The sequence below is a fragment of the Drosophila miranda genome, chromosome XR (genome assembly GCF_003369915.1).
Source record: "Drosophila miranda strain MSH22 chromosome XR, D.miranda_PacBio2.1, whole genome shotgun sequence".
In the NCBI taxonomy this organism is placed as follows: Eukaryota; Metazoa; Arthropoda; class Insecta; order Diptera; family Drosophilidae; genus Drosophila; species Drosophila miranda.
The window spans coordinates 32,409,355-32,433,291 of record NC_046674.1 but is presented as its reverse complement, the minus strand read 5'-3'; the positions used below and the strand labels follow the sequence as shown (position 1 = coordinate 32,433,291).

At 44.6% G+C, this 23,937-nt stretch overlaps 2 protein-coding genes across 3 annotated transcripts in view; both read right to left on the bottom strand.

The window, feature by feature from the left end:
* LOC117186430 (neuronal acetylcholine receptor subunit alpha-7) overlaps nucleotides 1-23,937 on the bottom strand; it is a 378,182-nt gene that overhangs the window by 212,080 nt on the left and 142,165 nt on the right. For both annotated transcript variants that reach the window (XM_033387234.1, XM_033387235.1), the window contains exon 5: nucleotides 847-891. In XM_033387234.1, the coding sequence (XP_033243125.1) occupies nucleotides 847-891 (45 nt within the window). The remainder of the gene's footprint in view (nucleotides 1-846; nucleotides 892-23,937) is intronic.
* Nucleotides 15,925-16,881, bottom strand: LOC117186433 (2-methoxy-6-polyprenyl-1,4-benzoquinol methylase, mitochondrial). The gene has a single exon (XM_033387239.1). It carries the CDS (start codon nucleotides 16,869-16,871, stop codon nucleotides 16,110-16,112), a length of 762 nt encoding a protein of 253 aa, XP_033243130.1. The 5' UTR covers nucleotides 16,872-16,881; the 3' UTR covers nucleotides 15,925-16,109.

Sequence of the window (23,937 nt, the reverse complement as noted above, 5' to 3'; positions counted from 1 at the left end):
TTTTTCTCGCCCTGTCTCTCTCTAACACACACGTAGCATAGCCGGCTTTGCTTAGAGTATAACATTAGCGCCTAGATCTCAGAGACTACAAAAGCTAGAGCAACCAAATTTGGTATCCACACTCCTAAAATATCGGACCGAGACGAGTTTGTTTCAAAATTTCGCCACACCCCCTTCCGCCCCCGCAAAGGACGAAAATCTAGGGATATTCACAAATCTCAAAGACTATTAACGCTAGAGTAACCAAATTTAGTATCCACACTCCTGTTAGATCTCACTTGAAAACGTATATCTCAAAATTTCGCCCCACCCTCTTCCGCCCCCACAAAGGACGAAAATCTGTTGCATCCACAATATTGAGGATACGAGAAAACTAAAAACGCAGAATCATAGACAATGACCATATCTATCAGATTGCTGAATCTGGATCAGATCAGATCATTTTTATAGCCAAAAGGAACAAATCAATTTGCACTGGCTACGCAGCGCCCGACGTCACGCTCAGACTGATTTTCTGTCTCTCTCGCACGCACTCTTTGTCGTGTCGTTCAAATTAGCGGCGTCTGCCGGAGTGGCACTCTCTCCTACTGACTTAGTATCGGGTATAACTGTAGAGTTGCGGTGTCCGCTGCAACTCACAACGTTCCCCCTCGTTTTTTTTCTATTTGAATGCGTCGCGCGTAGCAATTGGGCGAATTTGAAAATGGGCCAGTAAAGTGACTGAGCACCAAGTGGAAGAGTATATCGGCGGCGCTGCGGACAAAGTTTTATATTTTGTTCCAAAATACTATTTTTTTTTTACCTATACATTAAATTTACAAATCACATTATACACAGACAACTTACCAATTTAAGCCAAATATTAGTTATAAGCAACTGATTCTTTTCATCCTGCAAAGAAAGTAAATAAAAGTTAATTATATAGGTAGAACTCGTACATTTAATAATTTTAAGGAATAACTGCCTATTTAATATAATGCCTGTTCGGAGCAGAAGCCATTAAAAGCTCTTAAGTAACGTCAAGAACTTATGTCTTAAGTTTTCGATTATCGCGCTCATCACATGTACGCTCTCAGTGCATACACGCACACACATTTGTATGTATGTAACGTTCTTAGTTCTTATGACCCACTGCCTTGACCCTTCATTCGGTCAGTCCTCTTCAAGACAGTCGGTCAGTCCTCTTCATTGTCGAAGCGGCTTATACCTAAATCTAAGTTCACGGTCACGGCTTCTAACAAAAACACACAAGCAATATCGAACAATAAACGCCAAATTGTAACCTTAACACCGGACCAATTTATTAACACTAAGAAGTTCTTACTAAGAACTGTAAAAATAGTGGAGGTTACGTCCACCATAGAAAAAACGAGGGGGAACGTTGTGAGTTGCTACGGACACCGCAACTCTACAGTTATACCCGATACTAAGTCAGTATGGCTCCCCTCCGGCAGACGCCGCTAATATTAAACGACACGACAAAGAGTGCGTGCGAGAGAGACAGAAAATCAGTCTGAGCGTGACGTCGGGGGCTGCGTAGCCACTGCAAATTGATTTGTTCCTTTTGGCTATAAAAATTATCTGATCTGATCCAGATTCAGCAACCGGATAGATATGGTCATTCTCTATGATTCTGCGTTTTTAGTTTTCTCGAATCTGCAATATTGTGGATGCAACAGATTTTCGTCCTTTGTGGGAGCGGAAGGGGGTGGGGCGAAATTTTGAGATATACGTTTTATAGTGAGATCTAACAGGAGTGCGGATACTAAATTTGGTTACTCTAGCGTTAATAGTCTCTGAGATTTGTGGATGCCCCAGATTTTCGTCCTTTGCGGGGGCGGAAGGGGGTGTGGCGAAATTTTGACACAAAATGGTCAAGGTCCGATATCACAGGAGTGTGGATACCAAATTTGGTTGCTCTGGCTCTTATAAGTTCTGAGATCCTTGAACTCATATTTTGCAATTGGCAAAACCGACCATGAAACCTGTGTGTTAGAGAGAGACAGAGCGAGAAAGAATGAAATTGTTTTCTTGGTTCTGGCTATAATAATTATACGATCTGGTTCAGATTTTGCACTCTAAAAGATATAGTCATCTTTTACGATTCTGCGTTTTTAGTTTTCTCGTCGAAATTGTGGATGCCACAGATTTTCGCCCTTTGTGGGGGCGGAAGTGGGCGGGGCAAAGTTTTGAAATATTCTTGTAGCAGTGACATATCACAGAAGTCTGGATCCAAAACATCGTTGCTCTAGCTCTTATAGTCTTTGAGCACTAGGCGCTGAAGGGGACGGACAGACGGACGGACGGACGGACGGACAGACAGACATAGCTCAATCGACTCGGCTATTATGCTGATCAAGAATATATATACTTTATGGGGTCGGAAACGATTCCTTCTGGACGTTACACACATCCACTTTTACCACAAATCTAATGTACCCCAATACTCATTTTGAGTATCCGGTATAAAAAGGGGGAAAACGTTGTGAGTTGCTGCTGCGACCGCAACTCTAAATTATACCCGATACTTAGTTAGTACGGCTCTCCTCCATTGAACAACAAATAGAGCGTGCCAGAGCGACAGAAAATCAGACAGAAAGTGTCGTCGGGCGCTGCGTAGCGACCGAAAATTAATTGGTTCTATGATTGGTTCTCTATGATTGTGCGTTTTTCATTTTCTCGTATCTTTAAAATTATGTATGCCACAGATTTTCGCCTCTTATAGCCTCATCGAGCTCTTATAGTCTCTCAGATCTATGCACTCATCTTAAGCGAAAGGCAATGCCGACCATAAAACGTGTGTGTTAAGGAGAGACAGAGCGAGGGGGAATAAAATTGTTTTCTTAATTCTGGCTTTAATATTGATACGATCTGGTTCACATTCTCCAATCTAGAAGGTACAGTCATTCTCTATGATTCTGTGCTTTTGATTTTTCCCTGACTTTTGTGGAAGGGGGCGGGACGAAGTTTTGAAATACATTTGTAAAGCTAGGTACACACGATGCAAACAATTTGCAGCAAGTTGAAAATAATTTGCAGCAAAAGTTTGCACAAATGTTCACACCAATGCATGACAATTTCTTGCTTCAATCAATTTTTGTTTTGCACGCAAATTTGCATGGCTAAAGTGCAGTGCTTGCAAGTGACACTCATTTGCAAGTTCTGTTGTTTTGAGAAAGTCAAGGAATAACGACGTGTTTATATTATGTCGGTACTAAAATCGAGAGTTGCTGCTATTGCTATATTAGCAACTTTAAAGCTAGGTACACACGATGCAAACAATTTGCAGCAAGTTGAAAATAATTTGCAGCAAAAGTTTGCACAAATGTTCACACCAATGCAAATATTGCATGAAAATTTCTTGCTTCAATCAATTTTTGTTTTGCACGCAAACTTTTGCATGGCTATTTCGTGCAATATATTGCGTTAAACACGTGTTTCTTATACCCGATACTCAAAATGAGTATTGGGGTATATTAGATTTGTGGTAAAAGTGGATGTGTGTAACGTCCAGAAGGAATCGTTTCCGACCCCATAAAGTATATATATTCTTGATCAGCATCAATAGCCGAATCGATTGAGCACTGTCTGTCTGTCTGTCTGTCCGTCTGTCCGTCCGTCCCCTTCAGCGCCTAGTGCTCAATGATTATAAGAGCTAGAGCAACGATGTTTTGGATCCAGACTTCTGTGATATGTCACTGCTACAAAAATATGTCAAAACTTCGCCCCGCCCACTTCCGCCCTCACAAAGGACGAAAGTCTGTGGCATCCACATTTTTAAAGATACGATAAAACTAAAAACGCAGAATCGTAGAGGATGACTATATGTTCTAGAATGTAAGATCTCAACCAGATCGTATAATTATATAGCCAGAATCAAGAAAAAAATTTCATTCTTTCTCGCTCTGTCTCTCTCTAACACACAGGTTTCATGGTCGGTTTTGCCAATTGCAAAATATGAGTTCAAGGATCTCAGAACCCATAAGAGCTAGAGCAACCAAATTTGGTATCCGCACTCCTGTGATATCGGACCTTGACCATTTTGTGTCAAAATTTCGCCACACCCCCTTCCGCCCCCGCAAAGGACGTAAATCTGGGGCATCCACAAATCTCAGAGACTATTAAGGCTAGAGTAACCAAATTTGGTATCCGCACTTCTGTTAGATCTCACTATAAAACTTTTATCTCAGAATTTCGCCCCACCCCCTTCCGCTCCCACAAAGGACGAAAATCTGTTGCATCCACAATATTGCACATTCGAGAAAACTAAAAACGCAGAATCATAGATAACAACTATATCTATCAGACTGCTGAATCTGGATCAGATCAGATAATTTTTACAGCCAAAAGCAACAAATCAATTTGCACTGGCTACGCAGCGCCCGACGTCACGCTCAGACTGATTTTCTGTCTCTCTCGCACGCACTCTTTGTCGTGTCGTTTAATATTAGCGGCGTCTGCCGGAGGAGAGCCATACTGACTTAGTATCGGGTATAACCGTAGAGTTGCAGTCTCCGCAGCAACTCACAACGTTCCCCCTCGTTTTGCTTCACTCTGCGCACCTCTTGCAAAAATTGAGTGCGCAAATGAGGAATTTTTGTTTCTATTTCATCATCACTTTTGTCTAATTTTTCAGCAATTTCGCGATAAGCATTTTGCTATGTATGCTTATTTTTATAGTCTGCTGACATCCCATAAAACAGAATAATTCTCGTACAATTCAATTATTTTTATCGTTTTCTCGCGATCCCACATGTTGCTTTGCGTGCTGCAATATTGCGACTGAAAGCAAACAGCACCTGCAAAAAAGCAAGCAACTGACGCAACCAAGTTAACGGTACAATTCTGTATACAGACGACAAGCAAAAATAGTTGCCGCAAACAGTTATTGCAAATTTTTTGTTTGCAGCAAAATGTTTGCACTCGTGTTCAAACGTGCAAATTTGATTGCAGCAATCAACTTGCTGCAAATTGTTTGCATCGTGTGTACCTAGCTTAACAGTGACGTATCACAGAAGTCTGGACACAAAATTTCGTTGCTCTAGCTCTAGCTCTTATAGTCTGAGAACTGAGTTGATCTCTGACTGCTACCGAAGACAGACGTGTTTTTCAAGCGTTCCGTTCTGCTGTCGTGTTCAGAAAAACGTTCGTTATCTTTCGTAGTGATCAGACGCGTTTTTGATTTGCGCTCCGCATTTTTTTTTCCTTTTTTTTTGAATAAACAGCCGGTGTTTTCCTAAATAAACTTTAATTAACTTCCTAACCAGCCAACAATCTGGAAACCTATTCTATTCCGCGAGTGCATGCCTTTTGATTTGTGTTAAAACATTATTTAACTTTTTATTTTTCGGCGTCGGCTTGTCGTGTTTGTGTTGTTGCAGTGAGTGAGTAAGCAGTGAGTGAGTACGCATTACATTGCATTGCAGTCCGCTCTCGTCTGGTAGCTTTTGTTGTGTTATCACTCTCTCCCTATCACCTAAACTTAAATAACTGTTATTTTTCTCTCGCTCTCGTAACTTTCTGTTCAGTAGCTCTCTCTCTCTCATTAGCTGCTGCTGCAACTGTTCTCCTCTCCTCCTATTAGCGTTTGTCTGGCACACTGGCTTGATAGCCATTTGTTTTGAAATATTATTTGATTCTAATTTTGTTAAAATTTCTTATTATGGAGTTTTCTGTTGTATGTGCCAAAAAATCATGCAATAAGCAGATCACCCACGATCAGCCGATTATCCCCTGCTGGCTCTGCGACAGCGTAGTGCACGCAAAATGCGCTGGATTTTCTGGCCTTGTGAGTGATGCCATTTCAAAGCGTTTGAATGGTTTGAACTACAGTTGCGAGGCATGCCGTGCGGTGGAGAAAGACATGGTGGCTTTCATGGGGCAGACGCGTAAGGGCTTTAAGGAGCTGACCGTTGGCTTTAAAAAGCAATACGATCGGCTCCTAGCCATGGAGTCTCAATTTGGCAGTCTGCAACTGCTGAATGAGTCTCCGAGGCGTAAAAAGGTCACTCCGCGGGATCTGTAAGTGCCAACCGTCACTCAGCCGTGCGCCGCCGAAAAACTGACTCCGACCAAGTGTGCAGCAGTTGATCTCGTTTGCCACTCCAAGGGCAACGACAGCTGCTGGCGATGCAGATTCGGTAGCCGACTTCATCGCCTCGGAGAATGTGCAGCCAAGTACGTCTGCAGCGTTCGTGTCCGTGGTGTCCGCAAGTTCGCTAGTTGTCCCGTCCATCCCGATCCCACCAGTAAATAGACGTTCCGGACCTCCGGATATTGCCACCACAGGTACTAAGCCTCTGGTGCCCAAACCACTGGTGGGAGTCCCACCAAAACGACAAGTTTTTGTCTCACGGCTGGCCCCTGACCTCACATCTAATGATGTAATTGCTTTTATTCAAAGCAAAATAAAAGCCGTGGGTTTAAAGGTGGAGAAATTCAACTTCTCTTATGCCAGGGAGATAGCCTCGTTTAAGATAAGCATCTCCCCAACTCAATTTGACACCATTTGCTCCGCCAAATTTTGGCCGGAGCATTTGGTGGTGAAGGAGTTTAAGGCTAAGAAGAAGAATAGGCCCCCCATATCCCTTACAAATCTTTCCAGTGTGCCACCCTCAACCTCAACTTCATCTTCCTCAACTTCCCGTCTTGCTTCCACCTTTCCAAAAAACTAACTTCTCTCTTAGTAACCTATCAGAATGTAAGAGGCTTGCGTAGTAAGCTCAGCATTCTTTTCCGGGATAGTGTTGCATTTGCTTCCCACGTTATTGTGTTTACTGAAACCTGGTTAAAGCCGGACATTCTTAGTTCCGAGGTTTTGGCAGGTCGGTACACAACTTTTAGAAAGGACCGTTCGTCTCGACGTGCAGGGGGGGTTCTAATTGCAGTGGACTCTTACTTCACGTCGGAACACTTCACAGTCCAAGTTCAACAGGAGCTGGAATTCCTGTGTGTAAAACTGATTCTTCCCGCTTTCGCTATATTCATTACTTGTTCGTATATCCCACCTTCTTCGGATATTTCAATTTATGAGCAGCACTTGTCCGCTTTAACCGCTGTTTCTTCCTCGCTATCTGATAAAGATCGTATGATAGTTCTTGGTGACTTCAACTTGCCAGGAACTGTTTGGTCTTCGGTAAACGAGTCTAGTATCTTAGTGCCCATGTCACGACATGACTTTGTTGACGGCTTGCTTGACCTGTCCCTGTCTCAAGTCAATCATGTAAAAAATTCCTTGGGTCGATTGCTTGATCTATGCTTTGTATCGGATCCGACCATAGTGTTGTTAACCCGAGCCCTTCCGCTCACTATACCTGAAGACGCCTATCACCCTACTTTCGAAGTGTCGCTAGATATAGGACCAACTGTATTGAATCGGTCGAGTAGGCTACCTGAACGTGTTCGCTGCTTTCGTAAAGCCGAGTTTGCGAAGCTTAATAACCTCATTAGGGATTTTGATTGGTCCGCTTTGTACTTGTGCACTGATGTCATAAAAGGCACAAACATTTTTTACAATGCTCTTGGCACATTTTTCGATTCTTGTGTCCCGCTTTCTTGTCCGACTAGATCTGGAAAACCCCCTTGGTTTACCAATGAGTTATCCAGTCTAAAAAACTCGGTCAAACTTTTCAGTTCTTAATGCTCAATTCTATAAGAACTACCTATCTCGATGCAGGATACGTTTTTCTCAGGACCCTAAACAGTTTTACTGCTTCGTAAACAGTAAGCGTAGAACGTCCGCACACCCATCCTCGCTATCATTTTGCAATACGTCGGCAAATAATGAGCAGGCAATTGCCGATCTTTTTGCCCAATTTTTCCAAACCACCTATTCTGAGGAAAGCTACTCTGGTCATCCGTACCCATACGGTTTACCGAGGTCGAACGGCATTTTCAGTCCCTTGTTAAATGAATGTTCCCTACTTCATGATCTTTGACTAGTTAAGTCGGTGTTTTCACCGGGTCCAGACGGGGTTCCAGGTTGTGTACTCAGGTACTGCGCCGAGGCTCTGTGTGGACCTTTGCTTAAACTGTTAGAGTTTACCTCTTTCATTATTAAAGGCTTTCAAGGTAACTTACAGACGGATGTTATTTACACCGACTTTAGTAAAGCATTCGACTCTGTAAACCATTCCCTTTTAGCGCATAAACTTGACCTTTTAGGGTTTCCGCCCAACCTCCTGAGATGGTTTTCTAGCTATCTTTGTTCCAGGTCTCAAAGAGTCCTCTTCAAAAACTCCCTCTCTTTACCAGTAAAGGTTTCTTCGGGAGTACCACAGGGCAGCCATCTAGGCCCCTTACTCTTCACACTCTTTATTAATGACTTGCCTTCAGTATTAACATACTCTCGAGTACTTATGAATGCGGATGATGTTAAACTCTGTGTCCACTACAAGGACATCTCATTTCATTCTCGCTTGCAATCCGATCTTAATAACTTTCAGTCATGGTGTTGTGCAAACCTGTTACACCTTAATGCCTCGAAATGCAAAGTTATGACATTTCATCGTTCTAGCTCTTTGTTGGCTCCCAATACCCTATTTGGTGGTTCTCTTGAAAGAATTACCCTGGTGGATGATCTGGGTGTTATGTTGGACCCCAAGTTAAAGTTTTCCGAACACATTTCTACCATGGTAAATAAGGCCATGGGCGTGCTTGGGTTTATAAAGAGGTGGTCAAAGGAATTTGACGACCCCTATATAACAAAGACTCTCTATACCTCGCTTGTTCGTCCGATCTTAGAATACGGCTTCTGTGTATGGTGCCCTCAGTACAAAGTACACCAGGACCGTATAGAATCAGTACAGAAAAACTTTTTACTCTTTGCTCTGCGGGGCCTTAACTGGGATGCGGGTCTAAGACTCCCATCTTACTCTAGTAGACTACTATTAGTAAACCTCCCATCCTTAGTTAACCGTAGAAAAATGCTTGGTGTGATATTTATGCACAACTTGATCAGGGGTGACATAGACAGCCCTGATCTGTTGAGCCGCATAAACTTCACGATTCCTATTAGACTGACTAGAAATTTTATACCGTTGTTCCTTCCACTTTGTAGATCGAATTATTCCTTGCATGAACCGTTTAGGGTCTTATGCTCGGATTATAATTCCCTCTACCATATTATATCCACCACTAATTCTCTTCCTCTTATTAAATTACTAATCCTTACACACCTTTCTAGTAATTAGTAATTGTAGTGGTATTTGTATTTTGATTGCATGCTTAGTTTCTTAGTAAGTTTAGTGCTAATTTTCCTCGAATGTTAGTCTAATAGCTATCTTTCTTGCATGTTCCCGTTCGGTTCGGCTACGCACTGTGCGTCATGCGGCAGCGCCCCTCGGTCGGTTGGGCGGGAGGAGGGCTGCGATTTGCCTGGGATCCGCGCGTAACAGCCTTCTGCTGGTTTCACACGGGCCACTTGACGGTGCAGTAACTGCATCGCCTCTTGAAAGATGCAGTCATTCCATGTCAACGTCCAAAAAAAAAAAAAAGTACAGAGTGTAATTTATAAATTGCCACGACATTACGCGATACAAGTGCGAGTTAATTCGGTGCAAAAGAGTGCAGAAATTAGCATTTTAATATTTGCTAATTTACCTCTGCAAAAGCCACGTGCAGACTTTAGTTCGACAACAAGTGCGAATAGTTCGTCTAAAGGTTCGAGCTCGAAGTTGGAGCTTGCGGCTCGTGTCCCCGCTAAAGCTTGCGGTGCTTGTCTCCACTAGTGCCGTAGTGTTGAGCTACGCCGATAGAGGGGGCTATATAGCGAATGGAAGTAGATACGGAGGCCGACGCCAGCGACACTAGCCTGGCTAGTGTAGGGGCGAGCTCGTCGTCGAGCGTTCCCGCCCGCAGGCTGGGCCGGCCGAAATCCACAGCCGCCAAAAAGGGAGCCAAGAAGATCGGGCTTGGGATTGGGCTAACCGGTGTAACGAAAGGGTTCGATACAATCCGTCCCCCGACCTATAATGAGCGCATCGCACCGCACCCCACAACCAACGCCCCCTCTCCGCACGCAACCACCGATCAACACGCGCCAACTCCATAGCGATGACCGAAGACATCAGGTCACGCGAACTTTCCCCCCTCCAGGCCAAGCCAACGGCCAAGTGCGGTCTTCCGGGTTCATCGACGGAGGAAAGTCGACGCCGCGAAAATCTGCGACGATCACCAAGAACGGCAAAGTGCACCCCGAGGCGGAAGTGCATTTGTCAAACCCGCAGACCCAGCAATACGGGCCTATAAAAAGACGGCGACGAGAACCAAAGAGCAACTTACGCAGAGACCCGGTCCGGAGTACAGACGCGGTACCCGGAACTCACAAGAAGACATCGGCGACCAATTAAAATAAGTTCATTTAAACTGCTAAGAATTACAATAGAGTGTCGAATTATCAAAGTAAAAACACCCCATTGCGTAAGTTCACCCTAATTAGTCGAGGCACCGACGCCACCCCACCCCGAGTCCACGCAGCCGCTTCGTATACACGACGAGCGGTGCCCATTCTAGCCCCGATTCACCTCTCTACGATAGGCCGCCCCCTGACGCCGGCCTTAAGGTTCCATCCCATCTCTACAAATTTCTTGTGGATTGACCCCTGGACGTGACTGAGCTTACCTCAGCCTGAAATAGTCCATCACACCGGAGAGCAGCCAATCCCAGCCGAGAGATCGCCGCCACCATCGGTCCCCTTTGAGGAGGCTGTTGCGACGCCAGGCACCTCTGCCGCTACTACCACCGCTGTCGGCACCACTCGCATGTACTCACTTTTGCACATTTATATTTTTATCTATGTAATCGCCGAATGAATCTTGATTTACAGCTATTAAGCAGCAAAATCATCGCAAAAAGAAAGAAATAAGTCATTTATTCTATTCTAGTCTCTTGGTCTCTAATTCAAATGCATTATTATTTGAAGAGTTCCTAAAATTTAATAAAAATGAAAAAACTCCTTTTGAAGTTGAAAATAAAATCCAGTGCTTAACTGAAAACGGCTGCTCGTCTCGAAAAATTGCAAAAGCATTAAATATTAGCCAGTCGGTGGTAATTAGAGTGCAGAAAAGGCGTGGAGTTGCCTCTAAGAATATTTCTGGTGGACGCCCCCCACTGTTAAGAGATGGTGACGCAAGGCTAATAGTCACAAATCTTAAAAAAGACCCTCAAATAACACCAGAAGATGCTGCCACAGCTATTGGCAAAAATGTTAGTCGATGGACAACAAAAATGGACCCGATGGACCCTTCAAAAGAAAAAACCGGCGTTATCTAAAAAAATGTTGAGGCTCGTTTAAAATTTGCCAAAAAACACCGAGACTGGGCCATAGACGATTGGAAAAAAGTTATTTGGTCAAGCACGGAGGCGGCAATGTTATGGCGTGGGGTTTCTTTACGTGGTGGAAGCTCGGTCCCTTAGTAAAAATAGAAGGGATAATGAAAAAGGAGGACTACCTTAGCATTCTACAAACCCATCTTGCCAGCTTTGTGGATGTATGCTCATATCAGTCGGCTGAACTAACATTTCAGCAGGATGGAGACCCCAAGCATACAGCAAAGGTGGTTAAGGAATGGCTTTCGACTCAAAGTTTCCGGTTGGTGTTGGTCTATGTCGCGAAGGTTTAAGTTCGCTCCGAGGAGATTTGGTTGCGGAGGTTTACGTGCGCTCCGAGGAGAAGATTTGTTTGCGGTGGTTTAAGTTCGCTACGAGGAGATTTGGTTGCGGAGGTTTAAGTGCACTCCGAGAAGAAGATTTGGTTGCGGAGGTTTAAGTGCGCTCAGAGGAGAAGATTTGGTTGCGGAGGTTTAAGTGCGCTTCGAGGAGAAGATTTGGTTGCGGAGGCTTAAGGAAGGATTGAGGGAGCTGTTGGTGGTTACTGCCGATGGTTACCACTCCACTGGCCGGAGCCGAACTGATGAGCTCTGGCGGCGCCCGTTTTATTTCCGAAGGGCAGCTGTTGTGTATTTGCGTGTATGGAGGTGCTATGGGCGCACAGGTCTGGTCAGCTGTAGATGTGACCGTCGAGGGCTGTGCTATGGGCACATTGGTGATGATCATCTGCTTGTGATTTTATGTTTCGTTTGGTCACTAACCATACAGTATAAAGATGTGCCAGTTCATACTAGAATGTGTCACAAGCTGGGCTACCAGTTTTGGATCCCCAGAGACTTCGGCTCTGGCGTTCGGGTACTGACGCGTCATCATGAGAGAGCGCAGAAAGAACATCTTTGCAAGTGTTAGTACACACGCAATACCCAGCAGTACTGGGAACTAGTTCGGAGGTGGTGATATCACCACTCCCTAACAGACCAGGGGTCTTTACTAACCCTTAACAATGATTTTCATCATTTCCATTTTTACCCGCAATGTCCTACGACATGGGGACCAGCGACACCACATCGTTTACCCCCGAACTAGTTATATTGGTACTCGTCTAGTAGCTAGTGAAATGAGTACCCATGTAGTAGCTAGTGGAATGGGTACCCATGTAGTAGCTAGTGAAATGGGTACACATGTAGTAGCTAGTGAAATGGGTACCCATGAAGTAGGTTATCAATCTTCATTTATTTTCATATTTAAATTTTTATTTTATTATATGTTTCATTTAAGTTTTTAAATTTACTAATTAAGGTCTGCTGTTCGCGGTGGTACTGTTTTTGAAAAAACGTTTTTTTTGCAGCTGTAGGGCCTTCCTAATCTGGACTTCAGCTGATCCAGTCCCCGTATCTAAGTTATGGCATCTATAAATATAAAATACATATATAATAGGCATACAAAAAAACCAAAAGCATATAAGCTTACCAATCAAAACTCTAAAGAAGTTCTTTAAATTTTTCAGTGTCACTTTCCATTTGTTTCATTTTCGTCGATTGTCTCTCCAATTTCGCGGCCTACAACTTTTTCTATTTCACTGCACGACACTGTTTCTCCGCTAGCACGATTATGTTTGGCTGCATATTTGTCTTATATTTCTTTATTGAGCCTACGCAAATGCCGTTTGCTATACATTTGCTTTGACTTACTGTTTAAAATTGAATAATTATAATCACTTGGACAGCCGCACTGATTTGCACAAACGCCAAACGCAAAGAACATTCCAGCAATGAAATGACCGAAAACAGAAAAGGGAAAGGAGAAGAGCAGATCAGCATCATTTTTAGCTACCTGCTCTCTTCATTTTCCTCTCATGCTTTTTCGTTTCTTCGTCTACTGGTGAGACGTTGCATCCAAACCGAACTAGTTCGGAGGCTGGTGCGCGGTGGGTTGTAGAGTATACAGAGCAACATTTTTTGTCTCTTCTTTGAGTGGTTCGGCGTTCGTTTACCATAGGGTTAGTCCGGAAAGTACCCATGTAGGAACCAGCCAAATCAGTAGTTCGGGCATGGTCAATCGCCACCGCCAGTTGCTGGCCGCTCGAACTGAAATTTAAGTTTGGTTCTTGTATTGGGTCTTTTGATGAGCTGACCTACCGCCACAAAATAAATGAAGAATGGGCAGGGGTGGGGGTATGGTACACTAGGGCGCGGGAAATAAAAAAAAAGCTGTTATTTGTTTGACATGTATTACAAAATATAAAACATTACAATAATATAATTACACATTTATTTCCTTATTTTAAACAGGTTGATTAAATATTATAAAAATTATTTAAACGCCGTCGGCTCTCGACTTCTTTGTTTATCCCATATAAAAAAGTGATTTTAACTACAAAAATTATATATTTAAATATAAGATCTAAGAAAAAATATATAAATAATAAGATAAATACGCATACCTGTCACAACCTCGCGCGAAAAACGGTCAAAAACGGCTATCACAGCTCTTAAATCCCATACAAAATCATATTTTGACCGTTTTTCGTGCGAGGTTGTGACAGGTAAATCGGTATAGAAGCCAAACGGCTCCGAAGCGCAGAAAGGGCTTTTAGACTTAGGTAATAAATAGTTCAAGGAACATATACAAAAAAAATCTCTGGAAAATTTAGGTAAATATTTTTGTAAAGTCCAGTCAAAGTTGAAAAACTGCTCAAAATGTACTAATGAATCCATATGTTCAGGTACACTCAATATTAGAATAACTTTTCATTTCGCGCTACCTCAATTATGTTGTTGGTTATGAATGAATATACAGGCTAGTATTTCTACCATTACCTGTCTTTTTTAGCAGGTTTTGTAACCTGCTTTTTATAATGTCAAAGGGTGTTACCTACATATGTGTACATATTGAATTCATTTTTAGCGCAGCTCTATGGTCTTATTTTGACTTTTAAAGGATTCAGTTGCATATAAGCAAACATCAGTGAATATAATTTTTATATATAATTTAAGAATTAAATTTTCGTTAAAATGGCTATGAAAAATACCAAGTTGTTCGAGATATTTAGAAATTCAAGCACCTCAAACGAATTTGTGGAAACTGTTCTTAATGAATTAAATTTAGTATCGGACAGCCCAGAGCAGCATACAAGTATAAGAAAGAAAATTATGTGTATACATATTAGTATTAACGAGGGGGAACGTTGTGAGTTGCTGCGGACACCGCAACTCTACGGTTATACCCGATACTAAGTCAGTATGGCTCTCCTCCGGCAGACGTCGCTAATATTAAACGACACGACAAAGAGTGCGTGCGAGAGAGACAGAAAATCAGTCTGAGCGTGACGTCGGGCGCTGCGTAGCCACTGCAAATTGATTTGTTCCTATTGGCTATAAAAATGATCTGATCTGATCCAGATTCAGCAATCTGATAGATATGGTCATTATCTATGATTCTGCGTTTTTAGTTTTCTCGAATGTGCAATATTGTGGATGCAACAGATTTTCGTCCTTTGTGTGGGCGGAAGGGGGTTGGGCGAAATTTTGAGATACACGTTTTATAGTAAGATCTAACAGGAGTGCGGATACTAATTTTGGTTACTCTAGCCTTAATAGTCTCTGAGATTTTTGAATATCCCCAGATTTTCGTCCTTTTCGGGGGCGGAAGGGGGTGTGGCGAAATTTTGAAACAAACTCGTCTCGGTCCGATATATTAGGAGTGTGGATACCAAATTTGGTTGCTCTAGCTTTTGTAGTCTCTGAGATCTAGGCGCTAATGTTTTACTCTAAGCAAAGCCGCCTGTGCTACGTGTGTGTTAGAGAGAGACAGGGCGAGAAAAAATGAAATTGTTTTCTTGATGCTGGCCATAATAATAATACGATCCAATTCAGATTCCGCAATCTTAAAGATATGGTCATTCTCTACAATTCTACGTTTTTGGTTTTCTCATATCTTTAAAATTGTGGATGCCACAGATTTTCGTCCTTTGTGGGGGCGGAAGTGGGCGGGGCGAAGTTTTGAAATATTTTTGTAGCAGTGACATATCACAGAAGTCTGGATCCAAAACATCGTTGCTCTAGGTCTTATAGTCTTTGAGCACTAGGCGCTAATAGGGACGGACAGACGGACAGACGGACGGACGGACGGACGGACAGACAGACAGGGCTCAATCGACTCGGCTATTGATGCTGATCAAGAATATATATACTTTATGGGGTCGGAAACGATTCCTTCTGGACGTTACACACATCCACTTTTACCACAAATCTAATATACCCCAATACTCATTTTGAGTATCGGGTATAAAAATAAGTGGTTGACCTCACACCGTAAGGTAGAATCGTTTAATAGCAAATACGCAAGCTGGCTAATTGGAAACAGCTTGCTATATGATGGACCCTCCACGTCCACGGGACGAGCAATAGGAAGACCAACAAAAACCCTGGATAAGTGTTTAGATTATACTAGAAAGCGAAAACTTGTAGATGCAACATGTCATATAGATACGGATCATTTATCGGAGGCACTGTCAATTAAATATACGAACAACAAGGAAAACAAGAGGGCGCATATAATATTTGACAAAAAGCCACAAAAACTTTAATGTAAGCGCACGGTAGAAAAATAAAAAAAATCAACTCGTTCAATGCGATGCTTGACGGTGATGGTGATGACGGGATACACACAGCAGCGTCGCGGGAGTACGTGATCGGCATGGAAACAGAAAAACTCAACAGCTAAAATACCAACAAAGGGTTTCGTTTCTAAAACTACTACTAGATCCCATCCATACGTAATCACAGCTTGAAGCCGGAGTGTATGCTGACAATGCCAAAGGTTAGGTTCTCGTTGGACACCATGTCGAAGTCGGCCTGCTCGATCATCTGCTTGAAGGGCTCCTGCTTGGAGAAGCGTCGAATGCTCTCCACTAGATACTGGTAGGCCTGCCACTGTCCGACCAGCAGCTGGCCCATGGGCGGTATCACCTGGAACGAGTACTGGTCGTACAGCCACTGCATCGTATCGTTGGTCAGATGGCTGAACTCCAGGCACATAAATCGTCCGCCAGGCTGCAGCACCCGATACGCCTCGCTCAGCACCTTATCCACATGCGTGCATTTCCGTATGCCAAAGGCAATCGTGTAGGCATTGAAGCTTGCCTCCTCAAAGGGAAGCCGCTCGGCATCGGCGCACTGCCATGCAATCTTTGTGTTCGGCAACTGCTCTTCGGTCAGGCCGAGAGGGCGGGCCCGCTCCCTGCCAACATCGAGCATGTGCTGGTTGATGTCTGAGATGGTCACATGGCTGGGTCGCTGCTGGGGATTCGCCTGATTGGCCAGATACTTGAGATAGCGAAATGTGATGTCGCCGGTGCCACCGGCCATGTCCAGCAATCGCATGCCATGCGTCGGGCCCAGCCGCTCCACGAAGATGTCCTTCCACAAGCGATGTATGCCCATTGACATGGCATCGTTCATCATGTCGTAAGAGTTGGCCACCTGCTCGAACACCTCGTGGACCTTCTGTTCCTTTTCGACAAAAGCTAACAAAAGCTGCATCTAAGGCAAGCCCGGTGAGACTTGACAGGATAAAGAATAGCATCATCACGCCACCGAATTCACAACCGAAGTCGTGTACCGATGACGAGGCTTTGGCGTTGTTTTTAGACTTGGGAATGTCTAAGGAGAAGTATTTAATACTGCGGTATTCCTTACAGCAGCATCAAGTCTATGTTCTTCCTGAATACAAACATATTACAGATGCCAAATTGATAGCAAGGCCGGAAGAAAACTTAGTGACGGTTCAATCAGCAGTAGTAAAACTTCAAGACCTGGTGCAACATACTACGAAACGGCTCATTAAAAGCTTACCTCACCATCAAATTGAGAGTCTGCCACCAAAACTCACATTGATCAGCAAATGGGGCTGTGATGGATCTTCTGGGCAAAGTGAATATAAGCAAGCAATATCTACAGACGATAAAACTATTACAGATTCTAACATGTTTTTGGCTTCTCTTGTGCCACTGCGGCTTAAGTCGGATACATCGGAATATTGGAAAAATCCTCGACCTTCGTCTGCTCATTATTGCCGTCCTATATTATTCAAATACGCCAAGAAATCTTCGGAACTAATAAAATCCACTGTAGGTTATATTAAGAATCAGATTTCAAATATAAAACCGTTTGTACATAAAGTCAACGAAGAAAAATCCATTAGTGTTAATTTTGAATTTTTCCTTACTATGATTGATGGAAAAGTTCTTAACGAACTTACTAATACTAAATCGACCTTGAAATGCGCATTTTGCAAAAAAACACAGAAGGAATTTCAAAATTTTGATGATTCCATAATTGAAGAGGAAAATTTAGAATATGGCATTTCCCCATTACATGCAAGAATTAGATGTATGGAGTTTATTTTAAAGCTTGCATATACCATTCCGCGAGAGGGGGAATCTTTTGACAACAGCACGCCAGCCAACGAAATACAAAAGACTAGGAAAAAATTATTCAAGAGAAATTCTTAGACAAACTATCACTGAAGGTGGACTGCCCCAAACAAGGATTTGGAAACACAAACGATGGAAACTCTTCACGGACATTCTTTGAGAAAAACGAAATTACTGCAGAAATAACTGGGGTGGATATTGACATTATCAAAAGATTGGGTGTCATTTTAAATATTTTAAACTGCAAAGAAAAAATAAATACCCGCAAGTTTGGTGAATATGCCTCGAAGACTGCAGAGCTGTTACTGGAAAAATATCCTGAAAAGAAGCTAACTTCCACGCTTCATAAAATTCTGGCACATGGTCAAATTTTAATTGAACATCAGAGCCTACCAATTGGAGAGATGTCAGAGGAAGCCCAGGAAACAAGAAACAAAGACTATAAAAAATAGGGAAAATGAATACGTGCAAGACATCACGAATTAAGCAAAACCAAGACCTTTTCAACATGTTGGCAGCCTCTTCAAATCCATATATCCAATCCCATCAAATCCAGTATTGCTGCTGAATTGAGTGCATTGTCTTCGCTGTGGAGAAATGACCAACTTCATGCGATCCTTGAATGATTTCCCTTTCCATCAGCCTTGGAACCACCAATACGTCATTGCCATTTACAGATTTGAAGAGAAGACCTCCTTTTGGTTTGTAGTCTTGATATGGCTGCTGCTTCAGGATCTCAGCTGTGGCCTGGATGAAATCGTCATCCTGCTGTGCTTTCTTTATCCGAGCTGTTAACTCCGTCGTCACAAACATGCAAGTCTGCGGAAAGCGACTGAGACAGTCCACATGTTCCATTCTGTCCCCTGGGCGGCTTACTGCTTTGAATGTAAAGTCCTCCATGTACAGAATCCACTGGGAAACCTCTCTGGGTATATCTGTTTTCGTTGTTGTCTGCTCAAACGCCGCACAGTCAGTGGCAAGATCAAATTTGATCCCCAACAGGTAGTGACGAAACTTCTTGAGTGCGAGGTATGCAGCTTTGACCTCCAAATAGTAACTGTGACGTTTGGACTCAGCTTCTGTAGTCTTTTTACTCCAATAGTAAATCGGGTGGAAATTGCCATCAAACTGCTGCAACAAAACTGCTCCGAACCCTTCTTTGGATGCATCCGTGTGGAGTTCCGTTGGCGCTTCTCGTGAGTATAAATGTAAAACAGGTGCGATTACAAGCAGATTCTTTAAGGTTTGTAGCGACTGTTGCTCTGCTTCGCCAATGTTGAAAGCTGCTTCCTTCCTGAGTAGATTCGTGAGCGACCGGCCAACTTGTGCATAGCCTGGGATGAACTTTCTGAAAAAGCCTGTGAGTCCCAGAAATGCTTGAACTGCTTTAATGTCTTTAGGCGTAGCAAACCGACTGACAGCTGCTGTCTTCTCTTTGCCGGGCCAGATTCTCCCGTCCTCAATGATATGTCCAAGAAAGCTAATGCGTGGCTGAATGAAGCTACATTTATTCCATTTGATCTTTAAGCCAAACTGTGAAGCTGTCTCCAGAACCAACTTCGTCTTCCTCATGCATACCTCGGGCGACGCGGCGTAAACAATTATGTCGTCCATATAAAGCTGCATAATGTCAGAGTTGATTAATTCTTGAAAAATATAGCTTACGAACCGAATGAATGCAGCTGGGGAGTTCTTAAGTCCGAAAGGTGCTTTATTAAACTCAAATAATCCCTCCTTTGTGACGAAGGCCGTATACGACTTGCTTTGCTCTTCGATAGGCACGTGGAAAAATCCGTTTTCAAGGTCCATTATGGTAAACCACTTAGCCGACTGCAGCTTTTCCAAGACTTCCTCCATGATCGGGACTGGGAAGCAGTCCAGCAATACCATGCTATTTAACTTCCTATAGTCTACGAAAACTCTAGGTGTACCATCTTTTTTCTTCACGACGACAACGCTGCTTGCCACATTTGAAGACGACTTGCGCACGATTCCTTGCTCGATCCATTCTTCGACTTGCTTCTTTACGGCGTTGGCTTCGTCTGTTGCTAAACGACTCGGTGAGTGATGAAACGGCTTGATTACTCCGTCGGGAACTATCTTCAGATAGATTGGAGACTTCTTTGCAACTTCTGTAGGCATTTTGTAACTGTTTCTTATCATCTGTTCAACGTCTTTTCGATATTGCGGCGGAGCTACAAAGGATGACTCTTCAGTTAAATTATATATAAGAGCATACTCATCTGTTGGCACAGGATCTACTTCAATCTTCAAAAACATGTATCCTTGCATATCAGCGACGAAACGGAACTTTTTAATGAAATCATGCCCCAACAATGCGTCGAAATCAATCTGGCTACTAGGGACGACTAAAAACTTATGTTTGGTCTGCAACTTATCCACGGTAACTTCTGCATTAAAGTATCCAACAGGCTTTGTTGATATCTGACCCAGACCGCGCAACAAAGTTGTGCACTTAAAAAGTTTAATGTTTTTAATGGTCTTCAACATACTCTCTTTGATTATGGTTACATCTGACACTGTATCTACAAGACAGTCAACTACAATGCCGTTTATTTGAATTTGTTTCATACGACTGCGACCAGAAATGACGCGGACTTTATCAACTTTATCGGTTTTATAAGGACAGTTAGGCGAAATGTGACCATTCTGATTGCACTTAAAACACTTCGTTTCGGCTTTGCAGTCTTTGCGTTTATGTTCTCCTGATCCACAGTTATAGCAATATTCTTTTTTGCCGCTTAGCCCACTTTTCTGTTTGAAACTCGTTTTATGCTGTTCCTTATTGCCCTTCTTCTCCGATATGTTCAAACGATCATTGATATCGAACTCTTCTTTCAAGGCCCTGAAGGTCTTACAGCGATACATGGCATAGTTATATTCGTTTCTTATGTCCAGACCGTTCACAATATGGCTTATAACAGCTGCGTCTTCAACATGTCCGTTTGCTGCTATTTTTCTCATCTGCAGCAAGTACTCGTGCATCGACTCAATATTCTTCCTCTTTCTTTCATGCAGCAGCTGATGAATGTACGCACTGTTATAGCTACATGTGAATTCATCCAATAATACGTTCTTCAGTTCCCCATAGGTGCACACGCATTCAGCTTCAAGGAAAAGCTTAGCTGCACCGGTAATTTTTCCTCTGGCCTGCACATACTTTTGCTTTTCAGTAAGCTCATATGCGTCGACAGATGCGTTCGAAAATCTCGAACCATTTTTCTATGGGCACCGATTTTCCATCACAATCGCTCACAACTTTGTAAAATTATAAGGAGCGATCTTCATTTCTCGTTGCTCATCGCAAAGCACTTTCAAACTTAGCAACTTTATCATTTGATCAATCTTGTCATCAGTATTGTTTTCCGCATTTTCGAAATCTTCCATCTCGTTTGAACTCGGCAGCGATTTTCCTGGTACAGCTTCTTCCTTCTCTCTCTCTTTCCAGTGCAACGGCGGCGGCGTTTGCATCATTTTGCGGCGTTTTTTATACCCGATACTCAAAATGAGTATTGGGGTATATTAGATTTGTAAAAGTGGATGTGTGTAACGTCCAGAAGGCCGTCAGCCATCGGGTGCTACAGGGGGACAAACGGATGACGGGTCGGCTCGCACAACTGTGAACTCGGAACTGAGGCGCAGCCGCTCCGGTTAGTAATACCCGGTGCGGTCTGCGTCTCACACCCCCCCTAGGACACAGAGGGTTGTGAGCGAACCGTCACCCGCCGTAACTGTGCACACCGGTGGAAGTGCGACTATACTCTCCCCGTGAGGGCGGCTGGAAACAGGTCCTAGCACGGTCATGTCTCTGCTAGGATGCTGGCGAATGGTAGTCGGGCGGAGAGAAGAAAACTCTCAGTGAAATTACCCCAATCCAAGGTGACACTGTTATATGCCGAGGGATGCATGGCCGGGGGGGTGCCCGGTCGCTAATATGCGGACTCTGGATACCTGCCGACCTCCAGTTTAAATCAGGCTTCCCGGGACAAGCGGGCTATGCCTCGGGTGACCATCCCCTTCCCGCCTACTCGTGGGAACTACTATGCCAAATAATAAACATATAAAAACCAACAAAGCCGCAAAGGAGCTCGGTACTCCTCTTAAAGTACCGGAGGGACAAGCCAATCCCTCGGCACCAGCGCCTGGGAAACCGGGTCCAAAGAAGACGGGGAAGGAGACTGAGTCGGTCCACCGTCTTCAGGCAGCAGCCGCAGCGAGGGGGGGCCCGAAAAGCCAATCGGGTCCTTCCAAGTCGGGTGGCTCCAAGGGCGAAGCGGATACCGGGGTGGCTGCCAAGCAGAGCGTAATCGCGGCTGGTAAGCGCACCGGGACCGAAGAACCCAGGGGAGCCCCGGCGGGCAGCGTCTCTGCACCACGGGGAGGAAAGCCGTCGTACCAGGACAGGAGACGAGCGGCTTTCATCCTGTCCAACGAAGACCCGAACTTCAAGGCGTCAGCCGAAGGAAAGGAGCAGAGGCTGTGGGCCTGCTCAATCCTTCCACTGTTCCAGCCAGCCAAAGCCGGAAAGGGCGCAGCCAAGGCCCCCAACAAGCGGCAACGCTCAGCGGAGGACCCCGCAAATCAGCCAGGCCAAGCCCAGCAAGCCAAGCGGGTGAAGACCCACCTCACGAACCGGTCGTTCGCTGAGGTGGCGAGGGGCAAGACCCTGATCGGTGTCCTGGACAGGGGCGCCGAGGACGGCCATGTCCCTCGCGATAAGTGGTACCTGGTGGAGAACGAGCTCCAGGACCGGTTCCTACTGGAACTGGAGGAGAACGGCGGACCACCGCCAAAGTGTGAGGACGCAGGGTGGCATCAAGGCAAGGTGAAAGCCATCGCCTGCCAAGACGCTCGCTCTGCGGCCCTCTACATGAAGGCGGTGGCGGCCCTAAAAGAGGTCTATCCAGTGGCGAAACTGGAGGCCGTGAAGTGGGAAGATGTCCCTAGTCGCCCGAGAGCCAGAGCGTGGGTCTCGGCTAAGCCTGCAGAGCCTGAGAAGATCCTCAGGTTACTGCAGGTCTGCAACCCCCACCTTCCTACAGCCGATTGGAAGGTGGCAAAGGTGGAGGATATCCAAGGGCAGAGGCGCCAGATTATCCTCGTCCTAAATGAGGAATCCATTGATCTCCTCGCAAAGTCGGACGGTGTAGTGGATTATGGCTACAAGAAGGTCACCATAACCACTTACAAGTCCGATCGCAAGGGCAGGCAAGCGGAGGTCGGCCAGACCCGGAACTGCCGGAGATCCCGAAAGAGGGGCCTCGTGCAAGGAAGACAACCCGGCGTCGGATGCGGCGTCCATGATGTCGGACGATATCTTGGACGACTACGCGTTCGACGAGAGCGACCTAGCCAGAGGTCTCAGCCACATCGTTGTCGGGGAGGAGCCGGAGTCCCCTGACAGCGATCTAGAAGCAACAATGGTGGAGACGAGCCTCAGGAATGTCGTTGACGCTCCTGCAGATAAACCTCCACCATTGTAAGGCAGCATGCGCTGCTCTAGTGCTCCACCCGGCCAAGAGTGGAGCCGACATAGTCCTCATTCAGGAGCCCTGGATCCTCGGAAACAAGGTCTCCGGTCTGAGGACTTCTGACTACAAGCTATATGTAGCTGAAACCGCAGGTAAAATTCGTACCTGCATTCTTGCAAAAAGAGAGTTGCACTTATTTTTGCTCCCAAATTTCAGCAATGAAGACCACACCGCAGTGAGCCTCGAAGGCCAGGAGCGCTCACTGAGGATCTGCTCCGCATACATGGGGCATGAACAACCAGACCCCCCTCCACACGCGCCTCTCCGGGCTCTAATCGCAGACTGCTCGGCCAAGGACATCGGCCTAATTGTGGGGTGCGATGCCAATGCACATCACTGTCAGTGGGGAAGCACTGACACAAACGAAAGGGGTGAGTACCTTTTCAGTTACTTACTGACCACTCAGATGGTGGTGATCCCACCTTTATCATTAAAAACCGCAAGGAGGTCCTGGACCTCACGCTTGCCTCTCATGAGATACAGCGTAACATTGTATCCTGGAGGGTCCTGGAAGAGCACTCCTTTTCGGACCACAGGTACGTGGAAACTGTCTTCTCCTTCTCAGTACCGAAGCCAGTCCGATTCCGGAACATCAGGCGGACAAACTGAACTCGGTACTCT